Source organism: Crinia signifera, chromosome 3 (genome assembly GCF_055691185.1).
Source record: "Crinia signifera chromosome 3, ASM5569118v1, whole genome shotgun sequence".
Lineage (NCBI taxonomy): Eukaryota > Metazoa > Chordata > Amphibia > Anura > Myobatrachidae > Crinia > Crinia signifera.
In genome coordinates, this window is record NC_139219.1 from 46,928,254 (window position 1) to 46,944,170 (window position 15,917).

General features: G+C 45.8%; 1 protein-coding gene across 1 annotated transcript in view; it reads right to left on the minus strand.

Moving 5' to 3' along the window:
- Nucleotides 1–697: 697 nt before the first annotated feature.
- Nucleotides 698–15,917, minus strand: part of PLEK (pleckstrin) — a 52,777-nt gene continuing 37,557 nt past the window's right edge. Inside the window, exons 7-9 of the mRNA XM_083175739.1 lie at nt 14,973–15,056; nt 12,998–13,070; nt 698–1,482 (exon numbers count right to left, since the gene is read on the minus strand). Of these exons, the coding sequence (XP_083031865.1) occupies nt 1,343–1,482; nt 12,998–13,070; nt 14,973–15,056 (297 nt within the window). The 3' untranslated portion in view covers nt 698–1,342. The remainder of the gene's footprint in view (nt 1,483–12,997; nt 13,071–14,972; nt 15,057–15,917) is intronic.

Sequence of the window (15,917 nt, forward strand, 5' to 3'; positions counted from 1 at the left end):
ATGTAATGGCGTTCGTTTGCATTTCGGCATTGTGAGAAAAGCTAAAACTGGAGTAAGGGGCTCTCGCTAGGGATGGCCATCGACCATCGATGATTCAAAATCATCGATGGTTCATGGCCGATGTTGAATACTTTTGCCATTGATGGGGGAGAACCAGATGGTTTCCATCCATCGATGGAATAGCAAAACAATGTTTTGCTTTTTTTTCCCCAAAGTGCCGGGACACAGAGCATAGCTCCGCCCCCGACACCCACAAAGCCACACCCCCGTGTTTTGATTGGCCCACAGGCCAATCAATCAAACACAATGGGTGACCATCGATATGTAAAAATATTGATGGTCATCCATTGCATAGTTAAGCACTATCGATGGCCAGTTGCAGAATGGCAATGGCAACAATGGCCATCCCTATCTCTCGCCATCCGGTAACACTCATGTAGCAGACCAGCCACAATTAGTGGTCACTTAATGTTTGCGCAAAAAGTACCAAAACAGAGACATAGATTGTTTCTTCCATTTAATAATGTATTGTGTAACATATTTCATACATAGGTATGTTGGTGCATAGAGCTAAATACTGGGTCACACACTGCTTACAATGTGTAAGGATTAACAATAAAATTATATTAATGACCTTTTACAAAATACTTATTTTAATGACTTAACCATTCCCTTTTCAGCAATCAGAAACACAAAATGAATGAGACAGTTTGTACAATTTATTAGTTGTCTTGTTCATAATTTACAATTTTCATTTCTGTCACCATGAAGAGGATACTGTGGGGACAGCTGTCCTGGGCCGGCCACTCATTCCGCCATCCGCACCCCCTGACTGCCTCTGCTGAGCTGTCCCCGCTGAAGCCCATGGCTCCCGGTGGGCTTCTAGAGCGCAGGCTTCTCCTTCACCTCCAGATGCTGGTAACGTCTGGTGAGCCAATCGAAACTCCAATATCGGCAGCCTCTCTGATTGGCTGCCGGGCCACGAGCTCCAATTGGCTCACAAGCCAGCGCCATATTTTAAATGGCCACCAGCATCTGGAGGTGGAGGAGAAGACTGTACACCTAAACCAACACTTTTGGAGCAGTGGGATTCAGCAGGGGCAGCTCAGTGAAAGGAGAGGAGGAGCCTGCACTTTGGTCTGACTAGCAGAGCTGGGCGGAGAGTGAGAGGGAAGGGAGGGGGTGGGCTTAGAAATCTGTCCAGGGCACCACAATTTATAGTGGCAGCCCTGCTCCCTATTTTGCTGATGTCTCTAACACCATGCCAGCAACTTTCATCTATTTCAGTAGTATATATAGAACAATGACCCCCTAAAGTGGTTCTATCTAGGAATAACTAGTCTTATTTTCCGATCTTGGACACCGCTTGAATAGCTTTGATCCACTCTTTCCGTTCCTCTCCCGATGCTGCCTGCAGAACGTAATGCACTTCAGATGCCGTGATGATTTCAAAAAGGTTTCCGTCGATTTCCTGCTTTTTGGCTGGAGAGAAAAAAAAATGTTATTGGGCGAACAAAAGAAGAATATTTTTTTTCAGAATCAGCGTAGTGTGCCCATTGAGGTGCTTAAAGTAAAAAAAATCTTTATTCTATTATAAAGGTGCATGACCATGCCTCCCTTAATTAGGCCACACCCCTTGAGAAGTGCCTGGGTCTGGCCAGGCTCTCTACTGTAAAGCCCATGTGCGCTGCACACATTGCACTCATTATAGAAACACCAATGGAAGGGTCACTTTCATTGGAGTGTGCAGACTAAGCTAAGGGGTGTGAGACAAACCCACCCAACTCCCAGAGAAGAGGCAGCCTCCTTTTGAATCCATGATGGCCAGTGTCACAGTCAGGGCCGGCGCTGGCCACTCAGCAGATCCTGCGGTGCAGGGAGGCGCCATGTTGAAGAGGCGCGCTCTCCCTGCACTGCCACTTTGCTACTGCCGGGTGCTGCTTTTGATGCGCCTGTCACACAGACAGCGGCGCCGGCGGCAGCACAAAGCACAGCAACAATGCTTCCTCTGCCGCTAGAGCATGTGATTGATTCTTCCCCAGCGCGGGTCCTCACAGGGATTGTCGGCAGCTCCGCTGTTGCTGTGCTTTGCGCTGACGCTGCCTGTGATGGGTGCAGCCCACGCCTCGAACAGCAGCTACATTATGGGCCATCATTGCCTGGGGTAAGTGTATGAGCTGCTACCAATGCCAGGACTTCTGGGGAGGGGGAGGAGGAGGTAGGGGGTGCATGGAAGGGAAACAACTGCTGAACGTTTTCACCCTAGACCACCAGGTAAAATACATCAACTACTAATTATATATATAACTTATTGAACCAGAGTGCCAAATTATTCCTTAAGCATATTAAATTGTTTTTAATATTATATATATTATTTATGCACACAATTTAGACACTCATTTACTCTGTGCCCTTTGTATTGCCCCTAATGGCTTTAAGGGGAAAACACATATAGCCCCACTCGGCAGCAATCTGTACATCTTACAATAAATCTACACCGATTCCTGTTTTATCAACGTTTCAATGTGTCCTACATACCCTGATGAAAAATGTGATACACATTTTAAGCATTGAGCGTGTATGTGTGTATATATATATATATATATATATATATATATATATATATATATATATATGTATTTATGTATATCTCCGAATTTGACTCATTAGCAGCACTCTGAGACTTGATCATAATTACTTGTATTCAATACGGTGACATATCAACCGTTTGGCTTATGGGCCCCACACACAGCACAATTTTCAGGCATTTTCTGAGCGATTTTACTAAATCACTCAGAAAATGCCTGAAAATGCATGTAAATCGCTGTGTGTATAGCCCACACAGCGATTTGCATGCGCGCCCCCGCCGTTCTGAATCTGCACAAGATTCAGAACGGACCTGCCCGTCAATCAAGAGCAGTCGCTCAGAAGCTCCTGCTCATATGTGGCCTCGGATGTGAGCAGGGCCTTCTGAGCGACGCCCTGATGTCCCACAACGCCGCCCCCCTTGCCACGCCGGACGCCGCCCCCCCTGCTCGCCGCACGTAAAGACCCGCCGCCGCACCGCCTCCCCCTGCTCCCTCCCCCCTCCCCCTGCTCGCCGCACGGAGACGGAGCAGGGGGAAAACACTGGACAAATCTGCTGCCTACCCGCAGCAACTCCCGGTCCCCGTCACCTGTCCTCCTCGGGCGGCGATGTACTTCAAGCCGCCTGCCCGCTCAGACGTCCCCCTGCTGCTGCAGCTCCACTGCCACCAATGATAAGGCACCCCTATTTATTTCTATATAATAAAACCACTGCCGCCAATGAGAAGGCTTCCCTAGTTATATATATATATATATATATATATATATATATAACCACTGCCACCAATAACAAGCCTTCCCTATATATATATATATATATATATATATATATATATATAACCACTGCCACCAATAACAAGCCTTCCCTATATATATATATATATATATATATATATATATATATATATATATATATATATATATATATATATATAACCACTGCCACCAATATAGATAGATATATAATGGAGATGATCCGGCTCTCCCTGTGTGGTGCCCGCTCCAAGTGAATGTGCGCTGGGCCACCAGCGCACATTGATTTGCGCCTATACTGCATTTTATAGGGGAAGCGGTCATCTATTAGAATGAACTTAGGTCTACAGTCATTAGGTCGACCCCACTAGGTCGACTGGCAGGAAGGTCGACCTGACTTAAGGTCGACATGGGCCAAGGTCGACCTGACTAAAGGTCGAATTTGCATAAAGGTCGACATGAGGAAGGTCGACTGGTCATAAGGTCGACATGGGTTTTTCACTGTTTTTTGAGCCGACATGTGCCGACAGGCGATGCGAGGGTCCGATTCTCATTGCCAACTGTGTCCATGTCGACTGTGTCGACACTTGGATAAAAAAACAGTGAAAAACCCATGTCGACCTTATGACCAGTCGACCTTCCTCATGTCGACCTTTATGCAAATTCGACCTTAAGTCCTGTCGACCTTGGCCCATGTCGACATTAAATCAGGTCGACCTTCCTGCCAGTCGACCTAATGGGGTCGACCTAATGACTGTAGACCTAAGTTCATTCTGACAGATGTACCGATTCTATATATATATATATATATATATATAAATAATGACAAAGAAGGTGACACTCCCCCAGGCTTTAGTTCAACCCCTTTATTAAAATTTTGAATACTTTTTTTATTTCCCTGAAGTTTCTGTGAGAGATTTGAAATCTCTCATGCTGAATCTGCCATTATGAATCTCTGGCACAAATCTGTGTGTGTGTGGCTCATTATCTGAAAATTCCGTTTTTAGGGAAATCTCTTGTGCTGAATCTCCCGTTATGTATCTCTGGCACACATCTCTGCGTATGTAGGGCCCATAAGCCCCGGAGCGTTGGTATTTCACCATTTTAATGAAGGTAAGCGGCACTTATGGGGCATAATATGTAATAGGGATTAGGGTGTGCGGCATAATGTGTAATAGGCATAATGGTGTGCAATATAATGTGTAAGGAGTATTATGGTGTGTGGCATAATATGCAATGGGTATTATGGCAGAGTATATATATATATTGGTCATTACGGCATGTGGCATAATATGTAATAGGCATTGCGGCATATGGCATCATTGGGGGAAATTTACTAAAGGAAATTTGTAAAAAAATAGGTGTATTTGTATCCAGAAATACCCTTATTTTTGACATTTACTATACCGAAAATACGACAATTCGTATTCGTATTGATGTGCTATCAATACGAATATGAATTGCCATATTTTCGGGATAGTAAATGTCAAAAATAAGTATATTTCTGGATACAAATACACCTATTTTTTACAAATTTCCTTTAGTAAATTTCCCCCAATATGTGATGGGCAGTATGGCGTCTGGCATAATATGTACTAGGCATAACAGTGTGTTTAAAATATGATGGGCATTATGGTGTGTGGTAAAATGTGTAATGGACATTACGATGTGCGCCATAATGTTTAACGGACAATAGGGTGTTCATTTTTTGCGTGCGCCTTCGGCGCGCACTATCCCTGATTTTGTGTATGTGTGTGTGGGGATGCGGTCATTTGGTCTACTGCATTATGGTTGACAGTCATTAGGTCGAATCCATTAGGTCGACATGCTAAAAGGTCGGCATGACTCTAGGTCGACATGGGAAAAGGTCGACATGATTCTAGTTCGAAAGGTCATTAGTTCGACAGGTCATTAGTTCGACAAGGTCATTAGTTCGACATTGTCTATGTCGACATTCACAAGGTCGACATGGAGTTTTTCACTGTTTTTTGAGCCAACATGTGCCGACAGGCGGTATTTCATGCCCTACCATCCACTAGGGCAGGGATGGGGAACCTTCGGCTCTCCAGCTGTTGTTGAACTACACATCCCAGCATGCTCTGCTACAGTTTTGCTATTTGGTCCTGCTAAAAATGTTGCAAGGGATGCCGGGATATGTGGTTCAACAACAGCTGGAGGGCCGAAGGTTCCCCATCCCTGCACTAGGGCGTGGTGGGAGAATAAAATAGTGTGCCGAGCGTAGCGAGGCACCGTGCCCGACGCATCGCGAGCGCAGCGAGCGATGCGAGGGGATGCAGTGCACTTTAAACTGTGTCCATGTCGACTGTGTTGACATTCAGGTAAAAAAAACAGTGAAAAACCCCATGTCGACCTTGTGAATGTCGACATAGACAATGTCGAACTAATGACCTTGTCGAACTAATGACCTGTCGAACTAATGACCTTTCGACCGAGAATCATGTCGACCTTTTCCCATGTCGACCTAGAGTCATGTCGACCTTTTAGCATGTCGACCTAATGGATTCGACCTAATGACTTTCGACCATAATGCAATAGACCAAATGATCCCAACCCGTGTGTGTGTGTGTGGGGGGGGGGGGGGGACCAAAATGTCTACATACGGTATTGCTGCAAATTATGTGTATAAGAGCCACTATTATACATACTTTTATTCAGCGTGCACCTTTGGCAAGCGCTGTCCCTTTGTAAAGTGTGGGAGGGCGCAAATTTATAGTGTGCAGGAGGGTGCCAGACACCCTAGCACCGGCCCTGGTCACGGTCCTACCAGTCGCTCCTCCAGATACGTCTATCTCAACAGCACCGGCCGTGACGTGGGAGTCACTTTGGACACACGAGTCACATGTATAAGCATACCTCCCAACATGACCCTCTCCAGGAGGGACAGAACCCTCTCTTCCTGGACTCCCCTCTTAATTTAAGATTGCCGTCACCTGTGGTGAAACACCTTTGTTATCAATTAACCTGTTTAAAACAGGTGCTGGCAATCATAAATGTAGAAGTCAAGGTGCCCATACACGGTACAATTATTGTATGCAATTTGGACTAGATTGCATAGAATTGCATTGCAAAACATATGCGATGCGATGCAATCTAGTCCAAATTGCATGCAATAATTGTACCGTGTATGGGCACCTTAAGCATTCATTTAGAACAGAGCATTGTGTCCCTCCTGGAGACGATCATGTTGGATGGTATGTATATGGTGTGCTGCCACCAACAAAGCCTGATTTAGTGCTTCCACTCCGTGCAAGGTACGCTTTGCTCTCACCTGACCACACAATACAATATATAAAAACGTTATTGCATCTGCCACATTAGGCGTTGAGTCATAAGGAACACAGATTTCTGAACTAGAAATTATTTATTTCCAAGAATACTTCAGAACTTTAGTTACAAAAATGGTTACAAAAATGATAAAATATATTTTAAGAGTACGCACAGAAGAATACAATCTCAACACTGTTATCACTTCCAGCCTGCTTGCTGATCCCCAAGAAGTACACAGATTGCAATGAGAGCCATGTAGATATACCTCACTGCAGGTGCCATCACCCCCCCCCCCCCCCATCTTCCAGAGTTTTAACAGTTCAGTGCTGGACATTAATGAATTTCCCTAAGTAATTGATCCTTGTACATGAAAGGAGGCTTCCACTCTCCTTTTGTATGTACAAGCCCATTACATATTGAAATGCAATGGACAGGATACAAGGTCTGATAACAAGATCTGTATACTGTCGCTCCTAACTGGACTGATGACAAGCCATGGCCTGGTGATGTGCTTATCTGTTCATGTCGTATACCTATTAAGATTTACAATCCTGTTCTGGCAGCTTATCTGAAAGACAGAATTTGCCATCTCAAGCACAGGACACAGCCTGTCAGCCATTTTGTGCCAGTCCTAGGTCACATTCAAGCTGAAAGAATGATTATAAGGTATACATTTTTAACACACACAATGGGAGACATCATTTTGGGATCCGATCCTGTGATGATCATGACAGCCAGTGTGAGACCTCTCTATTTGGATACATTGGTTTCCTATGGGAAATCTTGGATGCAATGCAGTGTTGGATGGTTTAAACCCTTTGGTTTAAACCAAATGTTTTTTTTTTTTAAATAACACTTTTTTTTAATATGCTGTGACTACAAGCACAACACGTGACTTCTTAAAAAAAAAAAAAGCTTATTGTAAGGGAATCCATGGTAATATTGGACATTCTTGTTCTATGCGCATGTGCAGCTGATTTGTGCGTGCGGGAAATTGCTTATTCGCCGGCCCGTTCGCACCTAGCAGTGCGGATGTGGGGCATGGGGCAGCAGCCATGGGTTGCACCAATCAGAACGCCATGCATTTCATGAAAATGCTGGGCGTTCCAATGTAATGTGCCTATGAAATTATGCAGCGACGCGGTTTCCCCGTGCAGCTGACATCAGCGGATGTCAGCTGCCCGCACTCTTCCTGTACAGGGACGCCACAGATCTTAGACACCAGAGAGGTGTTTTAGGTCTGTGAGCGCTGTAGAAATCATTGGATGGTCGGAGAACATCGAATGATTTTGCCCCCCGCAAATTGGCATGCAAGGGGTTGGGCATTCGCACGGGCGCCGATTAGATGACCCGCAAAGCTGGTCAATCAGGATCAATCAGAATGACCTCCTTAAAGAGTAAACAACACCAACACATTAAACAGGCAATGCACAGAGAAACACCTATGGGCTTCTTTTTGCATACCACCACCACACACCGTCCGGGCAGGCCCGGACCCAGTGGTCTCCTACTCCCTAGCAACACCGACTTCTCCTTCTGGGTGCAGGGAGGAGGAGCCCAGGAGGCCCTGCAGCCATCTACAGCAAGATGCTCCCCGGTGTAGCAGGAGAGAGGAACCCAGAGGGGATATATCGTTCTGGTTTAAAATTCTTATAGACTTATTGCCTACATCAAAATCTAATTCATGGAAGAAATGGGTGGAAGATATAGGTCTCACTCTGATACCCAATGGAGCAAAATCTTTGTCCTCCCAGGGTCAGACTGGGGCATAAAGGGCCCACCAGAGAATGCAGTTATAGGGGCCCAGGGGTGTGTCAGTCTCCAGAGTGGGTGTGGCCAGCTGCCATAGAGGTTTGGCTAACCATTCTAGAATTATATTAGAAAAAAGTATAGTAAATACTGCTAGTCCATGCATGGAAAGGTGGCATATCAATAACAACAATGCACAACAGAAAAGGGCACCTGATAACAAGAAGAAGAGGTGGGGCCCCCTGGAAGTGGGGCCACCATGGGTTTCCCCTGTACCCTGTAAGCCAGCCCAGCTCCATGTCTTATAGTATGTCTCATTGTATAAACCACTCCAAAATGCCTATAAATGTTACATAGTTACATAGTAGGTAAGGCTGAAAAAGACTTGCGTCCATCTAGTTCAACCTGGTATAGATATCCATTGCTGATTTGGTAGGTTCTGATATTTTACAGACAGATTATATTTCTTATTTGTACCCATGGGTGTTTTTATCCAGTAAATGTTTGTCCAACTTTGCCTTGAACGCATTTATTGAGCCAGCCGACACCACCTCTCCGGGAAGAGAGTTCCAAAGTTTGACTGTTCTGACCGTAAAGAAATTCTTTCTACTAGCTGAATGAAATTTTTTTCTTCTAATCTATACTCATGCCCTCGTGTCCTAGATTCCTTTCTAGTAGAAAAGAGGGTGTGTGACAGTTCCTTATATTGGCCCCTGATATACTTGTACATGTTGAGCATGTCCCCCCTTAAACGTCTCTTTTCCAATGTAAATAGTCCCAAATTGCTTAATCTCTCCTCGTAGCTTAAATTCTCCATTCCCCTAATAAGCTTTGTTGCTCGTCTTTGGATTTTTTCTAATTCTATGATGTCCTTTTATAGTGTGGGGCCCAGAATTGCACTCCGTATTCGAGGTCTTACCAGTGCTTTATACAGTGGCATAATTACCCTTGAGTCCCTAGTTTCCATTCCCCTTTTAATACATGCTAAAATTTTGTTGGCCTTTTTTGTTGCTACATTACAATGGGCACTACATCCCAGTTTGCTGTCTATTTGGACTCCTAGATCCTTTTCAAGTATGGAATTACCCAGTTCCTCTCCGCTAAGGTTATAACTAGCACACTGGTTGTGTCTCCCAAGGTGCATAACCTTACATTTATCTACATTGAACCTCATCTTCCACTTTTTTGCCCACTCATCTAGAATTGCAAGATCATTTTGAAGCATGGTGACATCTTCTGATGATTTGATGACTTTGCTAAGTTTTGTATCATCCGCAAAGATGGATACATTGCTGAGTAATATCGTTAATAAAAATGTTAAATAAAATGGGCCCTAAAACCGAACCCTGGGGCACTCCACTTAGTACCTTATCGTATCTGATACGGCACTGTTCACAACCACTCTTTGTTCTCTATTACATAGCCAATTCCCTACCCATCTGCAGATATTTTTACCTAATCCTAGGTTCTCCATTTTATTACTCAACCTCTTGTGTGGGACAGTATCAAATGCTTTAGCGAAATCTAGGAAAATCACATCTATAGCGTTTTCATTATCAAGGTTTTTGCTAACCTCTTCATAGAACCCTAGTAGATTAGTTTGGCATGAACGATTTTTCACGAACCCATGTTGGTTAGTACTGAGTAGATGGTGATGGTCTAAATATTCCTGGATACCATCCCTTAAAAATCCTTCAAATAGTTTACCCACAAGTGATGTTAAACTAAAGGGTCTGTAGTTAGCGGGATCCTCCTTTTTTCCTTTTTTGAATATTGGCACTACCTCTGCTATTCTCCAAACTTTTGGTACTATAGCTGACGATCGTGACTTTCTAAATATATAATGTAGGGGGGTAGCTAGTTCATCCCTTAATTCCATTAGTACTCTCGGATGAATCACATCTGTTATATGGGCCTTATTTGGCCCCTGATAGGCTTTATACTTTTTGGCCCTTCTGCTCAAAAGTTTGCTGTCGACAATGCGGAGAAGTGGGCCATGTATTTTATATCTTCTGGTCTTGTCCGGTCCTCAGATATTTTTAAGCAGAAGATTTTAATTTAATAAATAAAGTGTTGCGTTTTTCGTTGACTCCATTCCCTCCCCGGCTGCAGCTTTGCTAAATATTTTCCGGATGTTGTTATGCCAGAATACCGCTATGTTTTAGGTCAGATTTGTATTGTAGCACTAGCCTCTTTGGTAATGGAAAAAAACCCATACCCATGATTGGCTGGCTGTTCATCACTCTCCACTTTATCACTTTTTGAAGCTTGATACATCTGGCCCTAAGAGACAGGACATGGCAGTAGCAATGCAGGTGCCATGTTTAACCTTGCAGCTGACAGAAGGTACATGCCCCAAAAAACATCATGACACCACCTCCCAATGGTCACTTCCTGTCATTCATCTCCATGAAATCCTCATTATACGCATGTGGATGGCCATGAACTTTGGCACATTCACATTGTGATCACAGTACATGCGCAGACGTTCGTTAAGTGCTCACTTGCGTTAATATCGACCACAGTGTACAAATATGAACTCTGCCCTATGAGCCTGATTCTGATTTGCAAATAAAGTAATAAAGAGAAAGTGGTACTTGTGGAGTATCACGGCTCCCATTGTATGGCATCGTATGCCATATGTAGTGGCATACGATGGCATACGATGCGATACGATGTTTTACCGATTTTTGAGCATTTTTGCTCAAAAATCGTATGCCATTGCATCCACATCGTATGGCATCGTATGCCATATGTAGTGGCAAACGATGCGATACGATTTTTACAGATTTTTGAGCATTTTAGCTCAAAAATCCTATGCGATCGCATCGGATGCCATACGATGGCATCCGATGCGATGCGATGGCACCCGATTTTGCACTGAAATGCATCAGAATGCATTGAAATGTGTATTAAACTAGTGAAATGCCCCCAAATGCCATTTTTCATAGTGCACCACCCCCACTATCAACGTCAACCCGAAGCGTGGCGAGCGCAGCGAGCCCGCGAGGGGCGGCGGTACGCGTCCTACGACCTTTTCATACCCCCACTATCCACGTCGGCGTGGAGTTGAGAATAGAATAGTGTGGCGAGCGCAGCGAGCCACCGATCCCGAAGCGTGGCGAGGGGACGCGGATACCTGTGAAGCCCGCGAGGGGACGCGTATAGCTGTGAAGGTATCCGCGTCCCCTCGCGGGGCACGCTGCGCTCGCCACGCTTCGGGCTCGGTGGCTCGCTGCGCTCGCCACACTATTCTATTCTCAACTCCATGCCGACGTGGATAGTGGGGGTATGAAAAGGTCGTAGGACGCGTACCGCCGCCCCTCGCGGGCTCACTGCTGCTCGCCACGCTTCGGGTTCACGTTGATAGTGGGGGTGGTGCACTATGAAAAATGGCATTTGGGGGCATTTCACAAGTTTAATCCACATTTCAATGCATTCTGATGCATTTCAGTGCAAAATCGGGTGCGATCGCATCGCATCGCATGCGATTTGATTGCATGCGATGCGATGCGATTTTTAGCATACGATCAGCATACTATGAAGGTCGTGGTAGCCGTGATACTCCACAAGTACCGAGAAAGTAACTGTGCATCAAAACCGTGCTGGACTGCATCAGGGGCTGAGTTCAAATGTGCAGAGATTTATGGGTTTATTTACTAAACTGACAGTTTTCTAGAAAGGTAGATGTTGCCCATAGCAACCAATCAGATCCTTCTAATATATTCTAAAAGAAGGGCCCTATCCAGCATAGCATGTAAATTCTATGTAGCCAATGACCTGTATGGTCAGCAGAGTCCCAGTGCCGTCACTAAATTACATCTTTAATGATATGGCTTAGGGCCTAATTCAGCAGCGCTCACTAAGCAGCGGTCGAATGCGCCCCCCGCTGAATCCCCTCGGTAACATGGGATGTACGCGAATACAATACCTCACATGTGGCCCAAGGGGAGAGAAGTTATTCAATGGTCGCCGACCATCAAATTATTTCTCTCCCCATCAAAAATAACGTCAGTCTAAACTGACTTTAATTTCCGTTGGAGTTTGCCAAAGAGGTGGTGAGCTCTAACGTCATGTAATGTAAGCCGCGTGCTCCTGGCTCTAGTTCATTCTTTCTGACAAAATCCTTCTTAGATGGACAAAACCATGTGCACTGCGGATGGGGCAGATGTAACTTGTGCAGAGAGAATTAGATTTGGGTGGGGTTTTTCTTCAAAGTGAGATCTATATTGCAGTGTAAAATAAAGCAGTCAGTATTTACCCTGCACAGAAACAAAATAACTCACCCAAATCTAATTCTATCTGCACATGATACATCTGCCCCCCTGCAGTGCACATGGTTTTGTCCATCTAAGAAGGATTTTGTCAGAAAGAATGAACTAGAATAAACCCCATTGTATTTCCCCTGTGTCATATGATAACCAACATAACAGCCACTGATAAAAGCATCCACCAGTGATTCAGTGGTAGGACTGGAAATGTAGCAGAGCATTTTCCAGTCCCCCAGCCTGCCTTATGTTTCCATAGGACCTACTGACCTCGGACACCTAGGTGTATAGTACCTGGTCTGAGCAGAGATATCTATATTTAAAACTTACACCTGACATGATGAGAAACTTACCTTCAGGTAAATCTTCTACAGCAGTCACCACACAGCCTCGCAAATGAATTGCTCCTAAAGGGTCATCATCACCCTGCCAAAGACAAACATAGGTGCTCACCGACTGATCACTGTTTCACCTTGGCTATGGTAATCTGCTTTCACTCTCTGCACAGTATAGGAAGGCAGTTCAGTGATGTAGTGTGGGGTGGCAGTCCAGTATTGTAGTGTGAAGAGGCAGTGTTTTGTGCAGGGAGGCAGTCCAGTGACGTAGTGTTGGGAGACATTGATGTAGTGTGGGGAAGTAGTACAGGATGTTGTGTGAGGAGGTAGTGCAGTGATCTAGTGTGACGAGGCAGTGCAGTGATGTAGAGTGGCAAGGTTGTGCAGTTATGTAGTGTGGGGAGGTAATGTAGGGATGTATTGTGGGGAGGAACGTAATGGGAGTGGTATAAATCACTGACAGTTGGGATTCCGACAGTCTTTACTCAGACGTCGAAATCCCGACTGCACACCTATTTTATTCTCCCTCTATGGGGGTCGTGGACCCCGACGAGGGAGCAGTCGGGATTCCGACGTCTGAGTATTGACTGACGGAATCCCAGTGATGTATTGTAGGTAGGTAATGCAGTGATGTAGTGTGGGGACCTATTGCAGTGATAGAGGCCCTTATTCTGGTTGGTGCGGCCGGAGCCGCACACGGTGCTCCGGCCGCACAAACCAATCCCCGCCCACGAGACGGATCGCCACGGCCGTCCGTACACGGACGGCTGGCGATCCGCATAAAAATGGTGGGGCGTACGCCTCCACCATGGTGGGAGCTGCCCCCTGCATTCGATGGTCGTCGACCATCGAAGGCAGGGCCGCACGCCACAGCAGCTCCCGCAAGCTGAGACCACACGGACAATCGTCCGTGTGATAGCTTGTATGGGGGCTGAGAGCTGACATCCGGCGACGTCAGCTTTCCGCCCCCATCAGTGGCGTCATACCCTGATTAGCATGCATACGCCCCGCGTTTGCATGGGAACGCCCATGAAACGCGGGGCGTATACATAGGGAAATGAGGGTATGAAGCCCCTCACGCCCCTATACGCCCCCTTTGCGGCGGACGAAATACGTCTGCGGCGAATGGGGCTGCACATGCGCAGATTGACCTCTGCGCATGTGCAGACTAAAAACATCGGCGGTACGGCCGCACGCGGGCCGTACCGTCCGATTCAGAATAAGGGCCAGAGTGTGGCAAGGCAGTACATTTATGTAAAGTAGGGAGGTAATGCAGTGATGTAGGGATGTATTGTGGGGAGGAACGTAATGATGTAGTGTGGAGAGGCAGTGCAGTGATGTAGTGTGGAGAGGCAGTTCAGTCAAGTATTGTAGGGAGGTGATGCAGTGATGTAGTGTGGGGACCTAGTGCAGTGATGTAGTGTGGCAAGGCAGTACATTTATGTAGTGTAGGAAGGTAATGCAGTGATGTAGTGTGGCGAGGCAGTGCAGTTATGTAGTGTGGGGAGGCAGTGCAGTGATGTAGTGCTGGGAGGCAGTGCAGTGATGTAGTATGGGGAGGTTGTGCAGTAATGTAGTATGGGGAGGTAGTGCAGTGATGTAGTGTGGGGACGTAATGCCATGATGTAGTGTGGGGATGCAGTGCAGTAATGTGAGGTAATGCAGTGATGTATATTGTGGGGAAGCACGTAATGATGTAGTGTGCAGAAGTAGTGTAGTGATGTAGTATTAATATTGCATCTCTACCGGGGAGTAGTGCTCTGTGGCACTGAACACACCACCTGCAGAGGCTTACAATAGACCTTTCATAAATTTCAGCTCCAGGCTCACGTGGACTATAATCTGCCAATGCACTTAATTTCTTAGTGAGTTTGACCTTATTGTACTCTATATTATATTGAATTCAGTTGTTTATTAAGCATTTGTACAGTGTACTTTGGAACTCTGACATGATATAAGATACAAGTATACTACTTGTGTAAAGTTCACTTACTGAAGCTGGGTCGTAGTAGTGGAGATAAGCAGGGTCTTCTCTAAGCACAAATTTCCTCACTTTCCAGTTTTTCCTCCTGTGTCCCTGTAAGAGTGGAGATAGAGGAACATATTATCAATATACAATAGTGTAAAGGCCCATACACACTAGTCGATATCGGTCACAATATCGCTCACAAAGCGCTTTCTGAGCCATATTGAGAACAATATCGCCTAGTGTGTACACTGTACGTCGTTAACGACCCACTCCCTCCCGAGCACCGTTAACGACCAGCTCCCGAGTGCATGTTTCATGTGAACACCCACTCGCTGGCCTGTGGGAACCTCCCCCATTCTCCGATGGTCGCCGACCATCGAATGATAGTACGTAAGTAAGTTTAATTCATATAGCGCACTTTCTCCAACAGGACTCAAGGCGCGGTCAGGCAGCCACGAGTGCTCCAGTACAATTGGACAGTTATCCATGTAAAAGCAGGGATATGGGCGGCCAGCTGACATCCGGCTATGTCAGTTGTCTGCCCCCCACATGTGCGTCACGGCTGGATTACCAAACGCACGCCCAGCGTTTTCATGAGAATGCCCATGGGATGAGCCCAAACAGCCCTTCATGTCCCTCTCCACCCCCTGCTTGGATGGTTCCGTACGATCGTTTTCTGCACAGAATTCACGCCATGTTTGGACGTGTGAGGCGTTCGCACATGCGCAGAAGCGCCTCTGCACATGTGCAAACACAAATTTGTACATGTAGTTTCACTTACTGCCAACAGATGGCAGTGTTTCGGTGACAAATATATATATATATATATATATATATACACAGGTACACCACCGATTTTCCGGCATCATCGGTTCCAGCACTGAGCCGGATTACCGATTTTGCCGGATTTTCGGTGGTGTACCCTGAATGCAGGGAGACCCCCGCAGCGTGACCCACCGCAGCTTGATT